We start from the raw sequence: 22520 nt of genomic DNA, 5'->3' as shown, positions 1-22520 counted from the left end.
GATCTGACATCCACACCGAAGAAATGATCTCAGATAGAGACCAGGACTTACAGAATAAAGAGGAACACACAGAAGGAGAATGCAGGGAAGCAAAACAAGAAACTTAAAAAGGGGAAATTAAATGCAAATAAACTCATAGAGGAAAATCAAAGGATTATTTCCTAAATATCAATGATAGTTTAAAATGTCAGTTTTAACAGTATATTTTCCTGTTCCAAACAATTGTTCCAAATTTCCATACACAGCTTAAGGAAAGCTCTTATTTTGGAATCCAGAGAGGCTAGTGGAGAAGGGAGGGATCATTTTACCATTGCATCATCTGGACTTGAGATTTCCCAAACATCTGAAAACAGTGGCAGTGACAGGGTCATAAAAGCAAGTAGTAGTGGGCCACCTTTATCTTTTTTTTTCACCTTTATCTTTAGGAGTCATTAATCTTAGATTCCAATTCAAGAGTAATCTTAATGTTGCATATATCTGAAAAAATATTTGTTGACACATCTGGCCATAAATTCATATAATTTCACAGCTAAGTTTTTCTGTGTTTTTTGTCACTTAAACCTTAAGATGAATGTCACTTGTGAGCAGTTTAAATTCTAATAAATGTTCAAATTTCCAATAAATTTGGTATATCCACTCAGCAGAAAATATTGGAGTCACTAAAAGTCTCATTCTAGGCCCAGGTACCAGTGGCTCATGCCTGTAATCCTAGCTACTCAGCAGGCTGAAATCTGAGGATCATGGTTTGAAGCCAGCCCAAACAGAAAAGCCCATGAGAATCTTACCCCTACTTAGCCATCACAAAGCCAGAACTGTAGAGCTGTGGCTCAGTAGTAGAGCACTAGTCTTGAACACAGAAGTTCACAGAGAACACCCAGGCCCTGATTCAAACCCCAAGACTGGAACATACACAAAAACAATTAAATTACACTCCTGTTATATGCTACAAGCCATCTGTACTTGTCATTTGTAGCACTCCTTCTAATAGTTCTTATTTTTTTGAGCTTCTTTGTCTTTTGTAATTCTATATAACCAGTGTAAAATGCTCAGAATGACCTTTGCTTAGTTTTCAGAAAATTAATAAAATAATAACAAATAGTAAATGTCTGGAAAGAAATATAAAAGCCATTGACTAAAGCTTTTTTTCAAGTGAATGCTTTTAGATGTGGTTTTAATTTTCTTCCTTAAAAAAGTAATTTATCTTTAAAATTGCAAAATAGGAGTTACATATAATCATAAAAAGTTACTAGTAAGAAAAAACAGTCCTAAAGCACACGATTATGACTCCATTTATATGAGAGGTCCAGAACAGTCAAATCAATAGACAGACAGATTAGCAGTTATCTGGGACTGAGGGCCCTGGAGGCAGTCACAGGCTTACAGAGAGAATGCTAATGAGATTCATTGTGGTCTGATGAAAATGTTCTAAAATTAGACTTTGATAATGGTTTTACAGCTCTCCAAATATTCTAAAAGGCATTGAACTGTATACTTTAAATTGGAGAATTTTATGAAACAATTTATATCTCAATAAAACTGCTTAAATATTTTGTGTTATTTATAAAAATTATTTTACTGTAAGCTCTTCAGTTCATTTGATTCCACAAACAAAGTGACAGGACTACAGTTCTGAATATCTAGATCTAATTTATAAATATACAGGTAAACAAGTATGGGGTTGTATGCAAGCATACATAAACATGTTAACTGAAGTGTGGTATTTGCAGGACTTCAAATGGTGTAATTCTTAGAAAAGCTAACAGTCCAACAAAATGAATAGCAGGAAATTGCCACCCAATAGGTGTGGGGGAGGTCAAGTGAAGAGAAGATAGAAGAATGAAGAGAGAAAGGAGAGAATGTGGTCACAATATTCAATGCATAACTAATAAAACTAGCCTCATTGAGGGGAGGGATTGAGCAGGGATGGATAGGGAGAACCATCAAAGGTGTGATATCAATCAAGATGCATATAACTTATAGATGGGTTTGTTGAATGGTACGTCCTTTGTACAACTAAAGATAAAATGCAAAAAAAAGATAAAATGCAAGAAATTTTTTTCTCATAACATCTCAACAAAATACAATAGAGACAAGTTTCACCAAAGGATAAGCACTTATAGATATCTTTCTTAGTTAATAGGCTAGATTATCTTAAGTCATCTTAAGTAGAATCCCTTATGGATTTACTACATTATTATTTATACAACCCATGCACACATATACACACAATTCTCTATAATAAAACAAAGGAAAACCTAACATATTTGAAAAATATGCACAATTCCACAATGAATAAGCTAACAGACATTGATGTTATTATTCTCTTTTCTTCATTTAGTCTATGCATACCATGTCCTAAGTAATAAACCCTTATCTTTCAATTAAAACTCTCTCAACACTTCGCTCCATGATACCCTCAGGCCTTTCCTAAGATGAAAAAGGTAGAATTGTCTCTTAGGAAGAAAAACATCTTTTTGGATTAATAAAGGAAAATTCTCTAGCCAACTGTCATTTTCCTTTAAAAATTGAGTGTGGAAGTATTGGAAGTGTCTTGAGACAGTTAGTGAGAATTGAGGGTTGCTGCATGCTAGTAACATTCATTCTATCATGGGGAAACATAGGCATTAGAGTGTTAGTCAATGAAGTCATCAAGGTCCCTTTCTAAATAAGACATTCTTGGAAACACACACACACCCACACAAACACACACACGGGTTTAAACTCAGCCCTCATTGCTAGACAGGTACGCTATCATTTGAGCCACACCCCAGCCTCAAAAAGTGATTTCATCTAGGTTGAGCTGTCTTTAATTTTAACCGGAGTTGGGTGCTGGTGGCTCCATGCCTGGAATCTTAATTTCTCAGGAGTCTGAGATCTGAGGATCCGCTAGCCTTGAGCCAAAGAAGCACAGGGCCAGCACCCAGGCTTCAAGCCCCAGGACTGGCAAAAAATAAAATAAAAAATAAACTTCAGCTTTTGAAGAAAACACTTTTTAGATTTGGTATCACATAAAGTTCCATGTTATAAGCATCAGCTTAAATGTTTATGCCTAAAGGATAATAGTACACTATTGGTATGATAGAACAGTCAAAAAGTTGGAATGAACAGACCAATCCCCAAATCATTTAAACTTGATCCATTAAAACTTTAAATTTTGAAGTTCTTCTGCTTTTGCTATCCCAAATGCTGAAGATGGGCTTCCTTATTACTGAGACAGAGAAATCAATAAATAGATAAGCAGGTAAGAAACTAGGCAGATTGATAGACAGATGAATATATAGACAGAGGATAACAGAAAGACAATCTGAAAGAGGGAAAGAAGCAAGGGTGGACTACATGTAGGGAGAAAAAGAATGAGAGAACTAATAAGAATTTCAACTGGAAGTCTATTTAGGACAGAAAAAAAGTTGGATCTCACAGACTCTAAACTGAAGGTGGATTAAAATGAATATGTTAAAATAGCACTAGGACAGCTAAAGAAAATCATTCTTCTCTCTTTATAGTGTGCCTTAACAGATTGTAAGAAAATAGAGTACAGTAGAGAAGTGATTGTGTATGTGAGAGAGATGTGTTATGTTAACCATCACTATTTTTCAAATATCCATCATTTTCTGAAAAAGAAATCCCAACTCCGTCCTACTTTAAAAAAAATATTACTATCTGTTCAGGTTTACTTTGACAGGGAAAAGGGTCAAGGGTTTTTAAAATTATGACGTTGCAATATATCTCAGAGCTGAGTTATCCTGACACAAGGTTACAGAGGTTGAAGCACAATAATATCCAACCCATTAACAGAAAAGCTATCGTAAACTCAAAATGTGATATATGGACAGCAATAAACTCTTCTCAGCCTTTCACAATGACACAAAAGTAGAAATCATAAAAATTGAGACTAGAGATAGCACCCTGATTCCAGATAGCATGGTGGGCGCCTTTTGAATGGCAATCACACAACCACCCTTTTATATACTTTTTACAGATTGGACTAGTTGTAAATTCAGGCAAAAAAAAAAATCTAAGAGTAGAGAAATAGTGTGCAGTCTGGGACTACCTGTGCATAGGAGTGGGGTGCAAACAGCACTGAGGCAGGCTGTCAGTCCTAATTCTACAAGCCTGGGAAAGCCACAATTTCTCCATGCTTTATTTCCTCTTTTGAAATGTGAATATCTGCCTAGGTTGCCTCCTTTTTTTATTTTCTATTTTTAGAGTGGTCAAAGGGTTAATATTTGTGAATATATTTATAAGACCACAGAGTACTAAAAAAGCACACAAACAAACATTTAAATGTAGGTTAAGATGATGGAGACTACATCAAGCCTCCACTGGCCAAAAAATAAAAAATACTGTCCTATATGAAATCACATAGAAATAAAAATCATCTGGAGCTGGGTGCCAGTGGCTCACGCCTGTAATCCTAGCTACTCAGGAGGCTGAGATCTGAGGATCATTATTCAAAGCCAGCTGGGGCAGGAAAGACTGAGAAACTCTTATCTCCAATAAACCACTCAGAAAACTGGAAATGGCATTGTGGCTCAAGTGGTAGAGCACTAGCCTTGAGCTAAAGTGCTGAGGGACAGCACCCAGGCCCAGAGTTCAAACCCCAGGACCGACAAAAAAAATCATCAGGAAATTACTTTGCTTTTTCAAAAAAAGAGGACTACATTAAAAATATGGAGGTTTGGTATAGTAAGTACTGCTAACTGCTGTAATATGAATGGATAGGAGCCTCCTTAGGCTATTATTACCATCTCCCCACATAATGAACTCTTTCTGCACATTGTGATAGAATATTGAATACTGAGGCAGACAGGAAACAAGACTTTGATCCAGAAATATTATTTTAGAAAAGAACTATGCAGACAGCACATAAGCCATGCAGGATCCTAGGATGACCAATAGCATCATTTTATGGTCCTTAGGTCTGACAATTAGAATAATAGAGGGAAGGGATGTACCTAAAGAATTACAAAAGCAGTAATTGTAACCCCTCTATATAGTATTTTCACAATTAAAAAAAAAAGAATTACAAAAGCATGAAGGAGAGGAGCAGGAAGACAGGAAGGACAAAGACACTATGATTGCAAAATTGTTGAAAAGTGAAGAAGGTAATAGAAGAGTTCAGACACAAGCCTGCAGAAGACACAGGAGGCCTGAAAAATAGGTGGCCATCTGCAAGATCTGTCCCCTTGGTTGACATAACAGGAAAGGAGGATGAGGCTGGGACTTCGGAATAGACCATCTGCAACAGACCACCCTTCTAGAAAGGATTTTCTTAACATTTGAACAATTAGTTTAGCTGTTCTGTGTAGATTTTTGAACCCATTTGCTATGATGTGACTTAAGATGTGTAAGTTTTGTGACTATATGTTTCTGACTCTGTCTTTCAAGCTCTCCTGACCCTGAGAAACTCTCTTGTCTCAAGACCCTCTTCAATCAGTCATGCTAATTTATGGTAAGAAACTAGTTCACATAGGTTAAAACTAACCAGCATTAGTCAAGGCAGGATAGATAGATGAGAGCTAAGGATATTAAAAATTGTATGCATTAAAAGGGCCAGACTCACTGGGAGTCACTAGCTCACGGCTGTAATCCTAGCTACTCAGGAAGCTGAGATCTGAGTATCACGGTTCAAAGCCAGCCCATGCAAGAAAGTCTGTCAGACTCTTATCTCTAATTAACCACTAGAAAACCAGAAGTGGCATTGTGGCTCAAGTGGTGAGATGCTAGATTTGAGCTGAAGAGTACAGGGACAGAGCCCAGGCCCAGAGTTCAAGCCCCATGACCAACAAAACGAATTAATTAATTAATTAATTAAAAAAATAAATAAAAGGGCCATATTCAGACATTAGAAAGTAAAATAAAACCAGATCAGCAAGCTCCTTTCCCATTCCTTTCCATTTCTAGATGATAAGTTGTAGGAACAGGTAGACATAAAAGGGGCTGTCTGCACCTGCCTTCTTTCAGATGTTCAGAAGCTTCAGTGAACTCTTCACAGTGGGTAGAAAGACAGAAAGGATTTTCTGTGAACTTTTTTTCAGTCATGGGGCTTGAATTCAAGCCTGGGCTCTGTCCCTGAGCTTTACCATTCAAGGCTAGCACCCTAAGTACCACTTACAGATTTCTGGTGGTTAAGTGGAAACAGGAGTCTCACAGTTTCCTGCCCAGGCTGCCCACAATCCACAGATCTCAGCCTCTTGAGTAGTTAGGATTACAGGAACGAGTCGCAAGTGCCCAGCTCTATAAAACTTCTTGAAATTCTTTCCATTGTGGATCTCCAATTCCTGTGATTTTTTTCTGCATGAAAACTGTGAAGCTGAGGAACACTTTTCATCCATCCTCCAGCAACACAGCCATGTCTCCTGAAATTACTGTGTTTAAGTTCTAAGTTGAGATGAACCAAAGCTCCCCCACCAGTGTAAGGAGAAAAGGGTGCCCTCCCAGATGCCCTGAGCCACCATCCCATCAACACTCAAGCCTTAACTGGCAGCACTAAGGAAAGGGTGAGAAATGTTCTCCACAGTTCGGTCCATTTCTCACCCCCTTCTATGTGATGCTTAGAACCTATCCCCAAACAACCTGAAACAACCCTACCAATAAAACATTCTACCTGCAGAGCTTGAACATGGCTTCCTTATTCTAACAATAACTTTTGAAATCAAAAGAAAAGGGAAGGTTCAATACTTCTCTCTGAGGCTTAAGTTGTGCTTCGCTTTGGGATGACTTGGTAACTGATTGCTTTCTTTCTACGCCTTTCTTCAAAGTGAGGTCATCAATATAAGGAAAAATAGGGATGACAGCTCTTGAAGGTACAAACAGGGAAGGATAACCTGTCCCTTTAAACCCCACACAGATTCATTAGCATATGACTACTGATAACCCTAATGTACAAATAGGTAGAAATGAATATATGCTTCAGCACAGAGACCCCACACAGTACAGATGATAAAAAAAAAAATAGTAAGAACTACTGTGTTAAGAGTCAAACAAGCTTCAAATGATTGCCAACACTTCACTGGAAACCAAGTGCCATTGTTTGCCAGTTTAGCAACAGCTAATATTTAACAGCAGCTCTTAAGTGGGTCTTCAAGAAGCAAAGTATATGAATACTAGGTTAAATTTCTGCTTCATGAGTTTTGGTTACTCTCAGTATACTAGATAAGTAATTCTTGGATCAAAAACTCATTGCTTCAGACAAATCACTAAATTAGGAGTACATTGCTATTAGTTCTGCACATTTTTTAAATCAATGCTCCACAACTGAGAGCAATTTTTCCCCTATTAGAACATCTGGAAAGATGTGAACATGTTGTTGATTACTACAACTATAAGTTCAGGCTTTCTACTAGCATCCAAGAGTTGAGAGTCCTGAGACACTAATAAATCATACCACAATACACAAGGAAGTCCTGTGCAACAAAGGATCATCTGGACTGAGTATTTATTCCCTGAAAGGAATAAAACATTCCAAGGTGAAAGCAGTTATGTTTGTTGAGTCTAACTTAACAGCATAATATTTTAATTGTTTGACTGAAAATAAGCAGTACAATATGTAGACAAACCCTTACAAATGTTTAGTCTGTAACCTGATCACTTCATTTTTAGGAATTTAATGTCATTAATGTACTCAAAGTTCTATGTAAAAGAAAATAGGTTAGAAAATTAAAAACATCTCCTGAAAAAGTAAACCTTCACTCAGTCTCAGGGCAATGTTACAAGTTCCACTTCCATTAGACTCTTGGTTCTTATAATATTTGTCTGCTGTCATCCTCTCTATCCTGCTGCATCTTTTGGAGTCCTTCTTCCCACCATAAGAATTGGAATAAAGCACAGACAGAACATAGATTAATCAGCAACTAACTTTGCCAGTATAAATTAACGTTGCCAGTATTACTTAACTTTGCCAGTATAACTTAATTTTGCCAGTTCTGCTCTGTTAATCCCAAGTGCTTTGCTACTTTGTCTTAAGTGTCTTAGTTATGTCAGGGCCCTGTAACAATGTTTTTTAGGAAGAAAGGCATGCAACTGCTGAGACCAGACAGCTCAAAATCATAGTGCCATTTTCATCCTCCACTTGCCATATCATAGCAACCTTGGGCTAAGTAAGTCCAATGTTTTGGTGCAAAATGGAGGCTAATGCCCCTTTCACATTAGATTGTGATGTTAGCCAGGCATTTTCATTGTATTGAGCCACTAAGATCTCAGGCTTTATGTGTTGTAGAAGCTAATCTTAATTATCCTAACATAATTAACATGCAAAGTCAACATTAAGAGCACTTTTTAAAGCATCTTATTTTGCTTCTATTTCTTTTCATTTTACTTCTAATAATACTAACACTTTCTACAGACAGTGTTTTGTAAATATTCTCTCATTTAATGTTTTTCACAGTGCAGTGAGGAAAATACTATTATCATTCCCATTTTGCACACAAGGGTAAATGGAGGCACAAAGATATTAAATAACTTATACACAAACACAGAAGACTCAAACCCAATGCGTATCTAATTATAGATCCCAAACTGTAAATGATTAATCTATGCAAACTCCCTGTTTCAATTATTCCCTATGAAAAAAATAGAGAATTGAGAAATCCCACACAATTCCTTTAGATTTAGTCTCTGGGTATCTTTTCAAAGGCCTATGCTTACCTTTCTTCTTTGTAGCTGGTCAAGAATCACTGCCAATTTTTCCTTTTCCTCTTCCTCCCCCTCCTCCTTCCCCTTCTCTACCTTTTTCCTCCTCCTTTATGCCAACACTAAAATTCAAATACAGGGGCCTTGCACTTGCTTGGTTTTTCTGGTGCTCTTCAACTCCACCCTGACTTTTTATTAGTTAATTCAAGATGAAGTCTTGCTAACTTTTCTGCCCAAGCTGTTTTTGAACATCAGTCCTCTAGATCTCAGTAGTCTCCTGAATTGCTATGGCTATAGGCATGAGCCATTCGCACCCAGCTGCCAACGTGACAGTGATTACTGTCTACAAACTTAACATTCCTAAAGGCTCTTTTATTAGTAGCCATTTTCTTTTCTTCTATTTTCATTTCTTTTCTATGAAAATACGCACAGGGAAACTTCTTACTGTTGGTTTGGTTTTGGTTTTGCTTTAATTAGCTAATATACTGCAATAGGGAAATAGACCTGTGGAAACAGGAAAACAAAGGAAAAAAAACACACAATCTTAATGTATCAGTCTCCCTTCTTATGCACACATTTGGTAAAACTACATGAATTGCTAAAATTTCATTGCTCTTTACTTACAAAAAAAGAGTAATTTCATTTAATTTAATAGTTTCTATCTCTTCTGGGAGGGTAAGAAGAAATTCCCCTATTTTCATATCCATCATATCTTGTCTTTAACTTTCAGTTAAGAAAGAATAATTAAGCCAGGATCTTGTTGCTCACACCTGTAATCCTAGCTACTCAGAAGGCTGAGATTTGAGAATGGCATTTTGAAGCTAGCCCGGGCAGGAAAGTGTGTGAGACACTTATCTCCAATAAACTACTCAGAAAAAGCTGGAAGTGGTGCTGTGCTCAAGTGGTAGAGTGCTAGCCTTGAGAAAAAAAAGAAGCTCAAGGATAGCACCTATGACCTGAGTTCAAGCCTCAAGACTAGCAAAAAAAAAAAAAGAGCAATTGATATGCCTAAAAGAAATACTTAAACTAGATTTTATTAACAAATATTGATCTTACTTGGCCCTATGGATTAACTAAGGACCAAGATAAAAGCTAAGCAACCAGATTTTATCCTGTTATTTAATCTGAACCATTTTCTCTCATGGTTATTTTGCAGTCACTCTGGACCTTAGGAAGAACAAGTTTACCAGGTACTATAATTACATTGTGACATAAGATAAACTGCCTTTAAATCAAGCAATGACTGCTTATCATCTTGTGGCAAAAAAGCAAAACTTCTCCCAAAAGAAGGAAATAGCAAAAATCTTAGGAAAGATCACATGCCAAGCAATGGTGACCAGGAAACAGTGATTGACTTGTTCCCACAAATGATGAAGCAATAACAACTTCTGCAGACTATCTTAGTGGCCAACCCAATCACATCAGTGACTAATAATGCTTAATCACTTGCATAGCTCTCTCTCTCCATCACAAGTTTTTTGTCTATAAAACTCAACGCTCATGTCTGTGTCTCATAGATAGCTGAAAATACCTGAATACGTCCATTCCTCCAGATTGCTACCTTATGCATCAACAGGTATGTTGGATCATTTATGAAAATGTAGAAAGGAGAGAGAGAAAAAAAGAAAGAGAGAGAGAGAGAGAGAAAGAATGGTAGTGAAAGGTAGTGAGAAGAGTTTAACAGATTGGCAATCCTTCGCCAAGATTTCTACCCTAGATATTTTCTCTTGCTTTACCTTATGTGTCACATTGTAGCACACAGCAAGCAAGCATTAAAATGGCCCACAGGGGGTGACTCCAGAACAAAATACACAGAGCCAACATAATCCTTTTTAAAAAGAGTTTCTCAACCTAAGCATGGTTGATTGGCTTTTTTTTTGGTTGATTGGCTTTGAATAGGACTAATCCCAGAAGTAAACATATCTGGCTCTATATTAGAATTCAGATTTCTCCATTTCTTTACCATCTATTGATTGGCAACTTCTGTGAGAAACGATGTTACTTCCTTCATTTTAATTGATTTGTCTCTATGAAAGTTTTTACTTTTACATCAGTGTCTACAAGACTCACTGAGTCAATAGATGATCCTTTCTATCCATTAGCCACCTTTCTAGATTGTTCAACGACCTTTTTTGTCTTGTGCTATATTGCAGCACTTTTTGTTAGTCTTACATGACATGTTTTTGTCCTTTTTCATCTTTGCTCTTTCCATCATTTTAAAAGACTGAACTTCACTCTAATCTCTCAGCCTCTGCATGTGAACTCGGTGTGCATTATGTGCTCTTTATGATTGTCATTATGCATTCATTTAGGTTGGTCTTTTCTAATCCTACTACACGGATTTCTGTAAAGCAGGCTTCCTCTCATCTGAGACCACTATTTGTCTTTAGACTTCCTTTTTCTCTACAATTCTGAGAATTTTTTATACTAATTCTTTCAACTCACAAGCTCTTCACCCTTGTAGTGGTCAATATTTGTTCTCTAGAATTCTCATACTTCTCTCTCAATATGAGCTCTCTCTCTACCAGTTTGATCAAGAAACCAATGTGGTTCAATGCCAGACCAGGCAGGAAAGTCATTGAGACTCTGATCTCCATTTAACTACCCAAAAAGCCAGAAGTAGAGCTGTGGCTCAAGTGGTCAAACACTAGCCTTAAGCAAAACAAATGTTTAGAGGTGGTGCCCAAGACCTGAGTTCAAGCCCCAGTACCATTCCAGTACTACAGTGATTGTATAGTAACTACAATGTCCTCAATTTACACCAAGTGTCACTACCCCAAAAACAGCATCATTTCTCTAATCTAGGCTATCATCTTGTCATGTCAATTTAATCAACATCCTCTCCATTGGTCTCCTTCTTTCTGGTTTAACCATGCATCAGTATTTGACAGAAAATGCATCCTTACATCTTTTCTCAGCTGGAAAACCAGAGTCTGTATTTCTAACAAACTTCCACCTGATGCCAAATCTTCTGGCTCCTACTATAGCTGAGCAGCAGACTCTATAGTAAAATACAATAGAAAGACCTCTCTGTGTTACCCTTCTTAATAATGACTCCTCCCCCAAACAGTGCTTTCATTATTGCCACTACTGACTTAAAACTCCTAATAGTTCCATTTTTTCCTGCTACATCAATCATTCAATAATAGAGATATGTGGGGAAATTCTCAATGTGGTAAATAGATTAAGAACTACTATATATATTCAAGAACTAAGTAAATGAGTATGAAAAGCTGTACAGAATAGTAGGAGTCAAAACAAGCCTCATTTCTTGAGACTTCCATTTTCTTACCTGTAAAATAAAGATTTGAAATAGAGCAATAGGATACTTATCCCTTCTTCACATCATGGATGTAGTCAGCCCATAGCAATGAAACACAATCCTCTCCAGTAGGACAACTCACCAAGTCATTCCAATAGGTTACTACACTTGACCAAATGTATTCCCAAATACTTTGCTCAAAATGTATTGGTCAAACCAACATAAAAAGTGTCACTGGAAAACTTGTTAGAATGCAAGCTCTTAGGGTTTACCTCTACCTAAGTAATCCAAAATGTCAAGGCCAGAGTTCAGAAATCTTGGTTCAAACAAGCTCTCCATATGATTCTGATACATTCTCAAGATTGAAAGCCATGGGGCTAATCATACATTTCCTTCCAGCTCTCAAAAATTATCCATTTTTTACTTTAACTTTTTTCTTTTAATATTATTATTAATTATTATTAAGTAGTTGTACTTAATTGTATTTAATTGTACTTACAATTTGTTAAGTTGGGTAATGAGTACAATGCATCTTGATCAAAGTCACCCCTTCCATCATTCTTCCCCATTTTTTGCCATTTTCTCTTTCCATTCTTACCCTCAGTAGTTCAGTTTTTACATAATGCGCATCGATTATAATGACTGCAGTTGCTCTCCCTTTATCCCTCCTGCAAGACTTCCATACCCTCTCCCCCCCAAAACATATTTCCACTTCCTGGTATTCATTTTGATAAACAGTACATTAGTTATTCAGAGGAGTTACACCTTTGGATTTCTCCCCTAAGTTTACCAGCCTTTAGTCAATTTGTTTGTGTGTATATGCATAGAGCTTTGTATATATTATCATGTATGTTTGTACTTTAGATATATATTCCACACATGAGAGAAAACATGTGCTGTTGCTCCTAGCCTGTTTACTTCACGTAACATAATTTTCTGTAGATTCATACATTTCCCTGCAAAGGACATGTTATTCTTTCCAATGCATGAGTAAAATCCCATTGTATATATGCCCCACATTTTCTTGATCCACTCATCCAATGTAGGGCATCTGGGCTATTTCCATAACTTGGCTTTTGCTTTCACTTTTGAAGGATTTTTTGTTATCCAGGCTTCTATAGACTATAAACATATGTTCTAGAATTAAACCTCCCAGAATTATATCCCAACTTTCACACCTAATTGTTACATATATTTCACAAGTTACTTCTGTTTTGCTTTGTTTTCTTTGTACTTCAAGTCTTCAAGAACATAAGATGACAAAAGAACCTATTCTCATAGGGCTTGAGGAGTTTAAATGATCAGATACAGGCAGCTTGCTAAACTGTATGTGGCTAGAACCATCACACCCTTACTAATGCCTTCCTTCACCACTCTGTCCAGAATTACTGCTTCCTCCATTTTGCCCTAAACTGTGCTTATGTCTACACTTTACTCAGATTCTCTCCCATACCTACAAAGCCCTCTGTCTAAAATCAGTAATTCTCAAGTTTCACTTTTTTCTTTAATATTTCCTATTTTGCCACTCAGGTGACTCCAGCTTTCTCCCTTTCTGAATGTCTTCACTGTTTGTACCACACAACTTGGCACTTAGTTTTCTTGACTTATGATGAGTGGAATAAATAAAAGAAGTTTAACAAAGGAGCCTATGTCATTCCTTCACTAAGAATTACATGGGAAGGCTGGGAAGGTGGCTCAGTGGTAGAGTGCCCTCAGCAGCACAGAACCAGAAAAAGCTGGGAGTGACGCTGTGGCTCAAGTGGTAGAGCACTAGCCTTGAGCTGAAGAGTTGAGGGACAGTGCCCAGGCCAAATTCAGGGCCCACAACCGACAAAAAAAAAAGAGAAAGTGAGAATTACATGGAAAAAAATGGCCCCAAAGGAAACAATAAAAAAAACCAAGCCACTAATTACCCATAATGTTTATTAGTCAAATAACAAACATGGCAGTTAACAGCTTACCAAGCACTTTTATCCTCTTCGGCCTAGTTTTCACTTGATAAACTAAAAGGCTGTGTCTCCTAACTCTCAAGTTTCTAAAATTCCTTTTAGTTAAGCATGGAGAGGACAATTATTGAGCTGAAAAATGAAGAATAAATCATGAAGATCATAAAAGAAGCAGATAGTCACCCCTGAAACTATGGAGTTCACAGGTGGCAAATAGTTGGCTCTCTTGCCCTGTATCCTGCCAACTGGACTTTCAAAAGGCTTTCTCTTCATCCCTGCATAGCACTCCCAGCTGACATTACCAGTGATCAGAGAAGGAGGGAACAAATAAGGGGACATCTGTTTTCCACGCTAACCTACTGTAACCCATCTTGCTTCTAAAGACAAAAGAAATCAATGCTAAAAAACAAATGTAAAGTGATTTATCCTCAGAAACATACACCCAGACCAGAACTACTCTCCTGAGTCTTTTGCCAGGGCTCCCTGGCTCTCGTAGTTTAATTTATTTCTGAAATTCAGTATTCAAATTTCCATTTCAAGTCAATCAAAACATGAGAAGCATTCCTCTGACAGAGAGTTTTCATATTAATGCTGATGAATATAATGGTGAAATGAAAAATGACAGCTCAGAGTCAAGTGATAGGCAGGTGGTAAGCCTGTTATTTTTCAGTTCAGTTTATTTACCTAAACCTAGAATGTGTCATGACTGGAAATAGACAAAACAGATTAATTCCCTTGTTCTAGGGAAAAAAAGGAATGTAGTCTTCATTAAAAGGAACTGGGCTCACATCCAGTCCTGAAATAAATTATATTACTGAATCAAGTTTCTAAAGGTGACCTTTTCCTCAATAATTACAAGTGTAATTTTAAACATAGTTTCATTCCTAAATTTAAATTTCATGAAAACACTCATTTAAAGAAATATGAGAAAGAGCTGAGAGAATCAAATGTCTTCTTCCTATAAATACTAACCATTTCTTCACCATGAAAATTATGCCTGCATCTTAGAATTACAGTCCTTCTAGAGCCTCTTTCTACAACATAGTTTCCAAATATTACAATAAGCTTCATAATGTAGTTAGAATGAAACTTGTCAAATTTTACCTAGCCAACTGATAATTCAGTCTTGATTAACTCTCACTTTTAGGCATACTATAATTGAAGCTGCTTTTTTGAGGGGAGGGAACCCTCTCATTTAACACAGGTAGAAATTGCCTCTGGCACTGTCTTCATTAACCAAGGAAACCAGAATAAAACTGACAGTTCTGTTACTTCCCAGAGTTAAACACTTTTAGCAACTACATGACTACAAGACTACTCAGCCATGAGTCTTGTAGTCAGACCTTCTACCCTGAGAAGGTGAGCCTGAGTCATCTTTACAGGAAGTAGAAGGAACATCAATCTCACAGATGCTTCTCTTCAGCAAGCACCTGCCACCAGGCCAGGGAGGAACGGCAAATCCCTGTGTCTTGTATATACATTTATCTGGTTTGGGAGGAGAAGGGAGACAACAAAATGGTGACACAAAGGACAAACGGTGAGCCAATGTAACAGTGATACTAACAGGACAATAATTTGGAAATGAGCTTTGCACCGTGGGGGAAAAGGGGAGTTGGGAGAAGGGAAAATGAGGGAAGGGATAACAATGCAACAAGAAAGGTACTCATTACCTCATGCATGTAACTGTAAACCCTCTGTCCATCACCTTGACAATAAAATTAAATTTAAAAAATATTGCTGAAGTTCGGGATCTAAGGAAAGGTCTGTATATATAGAGAAAAATCAATCACAAGAATCCTAGGAAACAATGGCCCAAAACTCATACTCACTAAGAGAGTCCAAGAAGCCTAGAATGATTCTCACTTTATTCCCTTTCATCAACGATACCACCAGGATAACATGAATTGAAGTCAAAACAAGAATAAAGCCAGGTGTTACGGTTAGACCCACCCTGCTTAGCCTAGATATGAACCCTTTAGACAAACAGGGTGGTCATGACTTCTAGAAAGTGAGTCAGTATTTTCTGTAGAATATTTTGTGTAACAAAGCACTCTGCTTTCTGATGTAGTCATTCTAAAATTTCAAAGCTCACATTCCCTGTCTTGCATTATGGAGTCACTTTGTAGAGCATTTACTTACTCATCTGGAAAAGGGACCAAATCCAACTCACCAAGCAGAAATATTTTTAGTCAGCATCTGAGACACCTATTACAGTCTTTGAAAATCCTTTAAAACCAATTCTGTCCTAAAAACCAAATTCCTTTATACAAATGCTGACTAATTCAACAACGTAGGTCCAGAATAAGATAGAGAGTTGAAAGACTTCATTTAGAATCAGTTTTAGTCACTTTTCAGCTCTGTGTTATTATCAACAAGTTCACAGCAATGAGTTCACTTTTTTAAAGTAAGCATAATGACACTGATTTCTTGTATTCTGTGGGCTATGGGGAGGGGGGGAAACAGAGGGAAAATATCCCATAAAAATGCTCAGCCTATGATAAAAAGTAAATAAATACTAAGTTCCTTCCCTCATTATGGCTAAGAGGAAAAAAAAATTATACCCCTCTTCAGTTTTATGGCTTTTTTATTGCCAAATATACATTGTTTGTAATAGATAACATGCATCTTCCAAAATATTTCCCCTTGTCTGTGTTACAGAGCCTGATTATGGCCTCAGATATTACAATGATAACATTCTATTCAATGTCAAAGCAAATATATAGAAACCTGCAAAAAGATAGGGGGAAAAGCTTGTCCAATCTCCCTAAGAAAGTAGGTGGGGATAGTATTATGGCCAAGAACAACAGCAGGCTTGTCCATCTGCATATTATCAAACGAGATGGTGCCCACCAGTTATTAACAGGAGGCAGCCATGTGGACATCATACTGGAATGGAATTTCTGCCATGCAAAGACAAAGCAAAGAGGAAAGAAGGGAAGTGACTACTTCAGAATCAAATTATAGGTTCGCATGATGTCTACAAATTAGTGTGACTTGTTAATATGGACAACAAATATTTTATCCTTTTTATCTATTCATGAAACATTGTAGGAATACTTTTTAAAATTTAGGCACTATTCTAGCCACTGTGAACACTGTGAATTATTCTTGAAGAATTATGTTTCAGCAAGGTACTGGTGGCTCACACCTGTAATCCTACTGAGGAGGCTGAGATGTGAGGATGGCTGTCTAAAGCCAGTCCCCCAGGAAAGTCCACTAGACTCTTTTTTTTGGGGGGGGGGGGTCCGGTCGTGGGGCCTGAACTCTGGGCCTGGGCTCTGTCCCTCAGCTCTTCAGCTCAAGGCTAGCACTCTACCACTTGAGCCACAGTGCCACTTCTGGCTTTTTTTCTTTTTGCTTGTGTAGTGCTGAGGAATCAAATGCAGGGCCTCAAGCATGAAAGGCAAGTGCTCTACCACTGAACCACCGTCCCAGCCCTCCACAAGACTCTTATCTCCAATTAACCACCAGAAAACCAGAAGTGGTTCTGTGGCTCAAGTTGTAGAGCACTAGCCTTGAGCTGAAGAGCTCATGGATAGTGTCCATGCTCAGAGTTCAAGACCTACAACTGACAAAAAAAAAAAGAATTATGCTTCATAGGATGGAAGCCCTTATCTTACTCTTATAATCCTAGCTACTCAAAAGACTGAGACTTGGTGGATTGCGGTTCAAAGCCAGACTGAGCAGAAAACTCTTTGAGACTCAATCACCAATTAACAAGCAAAATGCTGGGTTTTGGGACCTGGCTCAAGTGGTAGAGAGTCAATCATGAGCAAGTTAACAGAGCAAGCAAATTGAGGGAGCTCAAGGCCCTGAGTTTAAATCCAAGGTATTGAGGTGGAAGGGAAGAAAAATGAATTCTGTTTCATGAGGATAGGGAAATTTAAAAAATTATAATTCAGCAACATACAGCTACTGTACATACAATATGGTATAGGAACACAAAGGAAGAAATGATTGAGCAAACTTGGTAATTTTACAAATTGTAAGAGTCCAGTGATCATATAGCAAGAGGTCAGATACAGAAGTAAAACAGATGTTAAACAATAAACTGCTGGATTGTGATCATCCATATATGTCTTATGGTAGGAGAAAAAGCATTCTTGTCTTTATTTTTGCTTGTTTTAGGTGCTGGTACTGGGCCTTGAATTCAAGGCCTCACACTCTCACTTAATTTTTTCTCTCAGTGTTGGCATTCTATCCTTTAAGCCAAACCTCTACTTTCTTTACCTTCATTATTGCAGTCTTTGTGTGTGTGTGTGTGTGTGTGTGTGTGTGTGTGTGTGTGTGTGTGTGTGTGTTTTAACCTTGTTAAATGTCCCTTTCTGTAATCCCAGCGCGTTTGGGAATGTGACCACTGGACAATGGAGACACATGTAGATATGGGTTAAGACAGAGACAGGTGCTCTATGAGGAGATAAATGTAGGAAAGATAAGGGGTGTATTTCTGAAAATACTGTTTAGGATACAATCTTTTTTCTTTTCTTTCCTTTTTTTTTTTTGGGGGGGGGGTGTCAGTCGTCGGCTTAAACTCTAGGCCTGGGCTCTGCTCAAGGCTAGCGCTCTACCACTTGAGCCACAGCACCACTTTCAGTTTTCTGTTGGTTAATTGGATATAAGAGTCTCACAAACTTTCCTGCCCAGGCTGGTTTTGAACCATGATCCTCACATTTCAGCCTCCTGAATAGCTAGGATTATAGGCATGAGCCACCGGCACCCAGTTTAGAATAAAATTCTTAACTTTCATCATGAAACATCTTCTAGGCAATTTTCTAACAGAAAAGTGAAAGTCAGAAATAATACTTTATTGGCATTTAGCAAAGTTAAGCTGCTAAGACAAATAAATCCTCTGTGTGTTTTTAAGACATGCTATAAAGACTTGCTTTCAATTGAAGAAATTAATAAAGAGTGATTTGAGGCATTCCCATGTAAGCTAAAGTAGAAAGTCTGGGAAAACTGTCAGCTTGAAGAGCTATTTAAATATCTGGGGCTTTGTTGCTAACATATAACCTTGGAAACATAAAATTCACATCAATTTTAGATGAAATTTGTTATTTCTCTTTGAAGCAGTTTTTAGGTGCTAATAATCTACCCATGTCTCTGCACCTTTAGAATTTCTCTTTGGTATCCTTAAAACCATGCATTGCCTTAGAGTTATATTCATAAAGTTATGGATGTTCCTCTCCCTGACTCCTACACCTCAATCACAGGAGCAGCAACATATTCTGAAATGTAGCATGAGGTATTAGCTAGCACAAATACAGGCACCACACTCAACCAGAATCTGTGTCTATGGGAATCATCCACTCAGAATAAAAGCTACCACTTGCCCTGACTCTGCTCTGATACATGCCAGTACCTGCCAATATTGACATGCTCCACCCCCTGTCAAATTCAGAACACCATGCTGTCACTATTATCCATCAACCTAAGAAAACAACAAGGTCCTAAACTGTCTCTCTGATCTCTACTTCAGTCACATAATTAACCTTTTCCACTTGCCAGCATTTCATTTGCACCTTACCTCTATATAATGAAAACTACAGACCTCACGGATAAAAATATCTGCTTAGTGCTTCTATTCTGCCCATCTGCCAATTCTGTATAAATCCCTGCTCACTGCTCCTACCTCGGTTTCACAGGTAATTTCATGCTTCTGAATGTTTGCCACTGATCATACTGGCAATGATGGTACTGCCATTTTCCAAGCATGTGCTATGAACCTATTATTCTATTTTCTTATGGACAGAGAAGTTGCTGCCAAGATCTTTTATTTTCTATAGTTTTTGTTAGTTTCCCAATCAACACATTTTTTTCATTCACTGTCTCTATAAAAAGTGACCCAAAATGGAATGAAAAAATAAAACATAAGCGCTAGTGATACGGTTCAATGGTAGGGAACTTGGCTATGACGTGCAAGGTCCTGGGTTCAATCCCCAGCGCTGGTAAAAAATTAAATTACAATAATAAGTAAGTGCCTTCATGGGAATAGTTTGTATAATGACTCAAGCCCAAGGAGTGTGACTCATAAATGCTAAGGAGAAAGTCACTCATTAAATTAAGGTCAAAAAGTCTGCAAGCTACTTGACATTAAATAGAAGCTAGAGGAAGAAGTAATTAGTGAGAGTTAAGAGGAAGTGGGAAGTAGATGGATGCCTCTGTGAAAGATACAGTGTATTTCCAATGGTGAAAGTTGTCATGTCCCTTGTATATTGTCTAATATTCAAAAGAGTGATAAATATCAAATGAGCCACATGGAAAGTGCCAGTTAGCACTCCATTTATGAGTGTGTTATGGTCCTAAACCTCCAAAAGCACACAGGTTTTATAGCTTTGAGGAAGTGTTTGTCCTTAAAGCATTGTTAGACATAGTAATAACGCTTTGCTTTCAAGTCACATAAGCCAATATAAGCTATAAAATGGCCCTCACAATTAACCTAATTCTCTTCTACACTCACACACACACACATACACACACACACACACACACACACACACACACACACACACAATTTCACTGCAGTCATCTATTCTCTTTTGTGATTTCAAATTCACATAGCCTTTTGTAACACATTTCTGAATTTCTGTAGACAATTATGAAAAACACTATTTGTTGAGCATATAGATAGTACTCAGGCACTGTGCTGATTTAAGTGGGACCCTATACTGTGGGATACTATTGTTATTCTCTTTTATAGATGAGCAAATAGTCCTAAAATAGTAATCTGAGCAAAAAAAAATGAATGTGCTAATTCTACTACATAGAAGACACATAAAAGAAAATTCCCTTTAAGTCAGTCATATCATCCGTTTTCATCTTTGAGAAACAAAGCAGTCTACAAAGCCCCTGGACACAAAGCCCTGTGACTTGTGTACAGGACTAAGTGGAAGCTGTCAAAGCCTGCCACCCAGCACAATGTATTCATATCCTTCATAAGCATGCAGACATTCAGACATTTTCCTAGGCTCTCATTTAAGAGTTTTCTTCGACCTTTAGATCCCATTTTTAATAACTATTTTAATATTTTTAATGTAGTCAGCCAGAGATCAAAGCTGCTCTTAGCTTCAAGCTATACATTCTGTATTTTCCACTTTAATTTGGACTTAAGTCACATTTTTCTATTCCACAAATTCTATTGCTTCACAAAGCAATAGAATTTGCCCTTAAGGAAAATGGTATTCACTTCCAATAAGCAATTGCCAAGTAACTAGCTTTTCTAAAGTCAAAGACTAAGTCTGAGGAGAGTAAAAGGCTAGACAAGACTTGGTTAATGCCTGCAAGGGGTTTAAAACCTAATCATGGGGACACAGATCGTTTGAGCTGGAGCAAAATTTGAAGGAAAGCCACAGGTTCCTTTCCAAAGAACAACAGTAAGTCATCATCATGTTGTTTGCGTCATTATGAGAAACGCTAAAACTAGAAGATTCTGGTTCTAGTAGTAAGGTTTAGTCCACAGGAGATAGCGTGGGAGAAGGAAACAGTTCAGAATGCAACTCCTGGCACAATTTCTGCCTAGCAACATGTCCAGAAGTCACTGCTATGGAAGTTTCCAGGAATGAAGGGGAAGATGCTCCTGCAATATTAGGGACCTAGGGAGAGCCATAATGTCTAGTATGCTGCAGTTTCTCCCATGTAGTACTAATAACACCACAGGGCATAACTATGCTGCTTCCCCTTTCTCTATATGGACCAACGATGACTATTTGACCAAAGAGTCTGGATCAAGAAGGCCTTAATCTTGGTGTGGTATTTCACACTGTAATCCCAGCACTCAAAAGGCCAGTACAGGAAGATCTTGAATTTGAAGCCAACCAAGGTTACAGGGCAAGTTCCAGAACCATTTCAGTTGTATAAAGAGACTATATCTTGGAGGGAGTGGTGACAGGGACTTAAAGGGACTTAACTTGAGTGGGTGATTACCTTCGTCATTCATTAAGATAAGACTCTGTCTCTTCAGAAGAAGGCCTGAATCACCACGAACTTGAGTTGCTTAGAAAGGAGTCTGTGATAAAAACAAGTATGAAAATGGTTATGAAATGATTTTTAAGTCATTTAAAAAGCAATGTTTTGGGAACACACCCATAATCTACTATGATTATGCTGCCTTAAATCCCAGAGGATTATACCTGATTTTCTTCTATTAAAAAAAAAAACACTGCAGGTATCTATTGTCCTTTCAGTAGCAGTTTCTGCTCTTTGTGGCTAAAATAAACATTTCATTCTCACAGCTTCCTAAGTCTTTGGTCTTTGTCTGCTTTCACACCCCACATCTCACCTGAGATGCATACCTAACCAGCTGACATTTTAGCTTCTGCCCACACCGGTCCTGGTTCATCTCTTGTTCCAGTTCTGTTTTTCTGCCACACTAGTTAACCCTTGACTATAATAAATGGCACTTTGCTTTTGACTTTAACCTTTTGTTTTTCTACTCCAATGTTAAGGGAATGGTTTTTCTAATTTCCGATTAGCACATATTAGTTATATTAAATAATGAATTTTTCCAGGCACTTGTGGCTCATGCCTATAATATTAGCTTCTTAGGAACCTGAGATCTGAGGATTGCTGGTTGAAGCCAGCCCAGGCAGGAAAGTCTATGAAACTCTTATCTCCAATTAACTACCAAAGAGCCAGAAGTGGAGGTGTGGCTTAAGTTGGTAGAGTGCTGCCCTGAGCAAAAGAAA

The 22520-nt window shown here is 37.7% G+C and overlaps 1 protein-coding gene across 1 annotated transcript in view; it reads right to left on the bottom strand.

Annotated features, from left to right (window-relative positions):
* Positions 1-21837, bottom strand: part of Slc44a5 (solute carrier family 44 member 5) — a 282321-nt gene extending 260484 nt beyond the window's left edge. Inside the window, exon 1 of the mRNA XM_042685519.1 lies at positions 21760-21837. Coding sequence (XP_042541453.1) covers positions 21760-21772 — 13 coding nt within the window. The 5' untranslated portion in view covers positions 21773-21837. The remainder of the gene's footprint in view (positions 1-21759) is intronic.
* Positions 21838-22520: the final 683 nt, after the last annotated feature.

Source organism: Dipodomys spectabilis, unplaced genomic scaffold, assembly GCF_019054845.1.
Source record: "Dipodomys spectabilis isolate Male_0828 unplaced genomic scaffold, ASM1905484v1 ptg000002l, whole genome shotgun sequence".
Lineage (NCBI taxonomy): Eukaryota > Metazoa > Chordata > Mammalia > Rodentia > Heteromyidae > Dipodomys > Dipodomys spectabilis.
The sequence above is the reverse complement of the archived record's forward strand: the minus strand, read 5'-3'. Positions and strand labels throughout refer to the sequence as shown.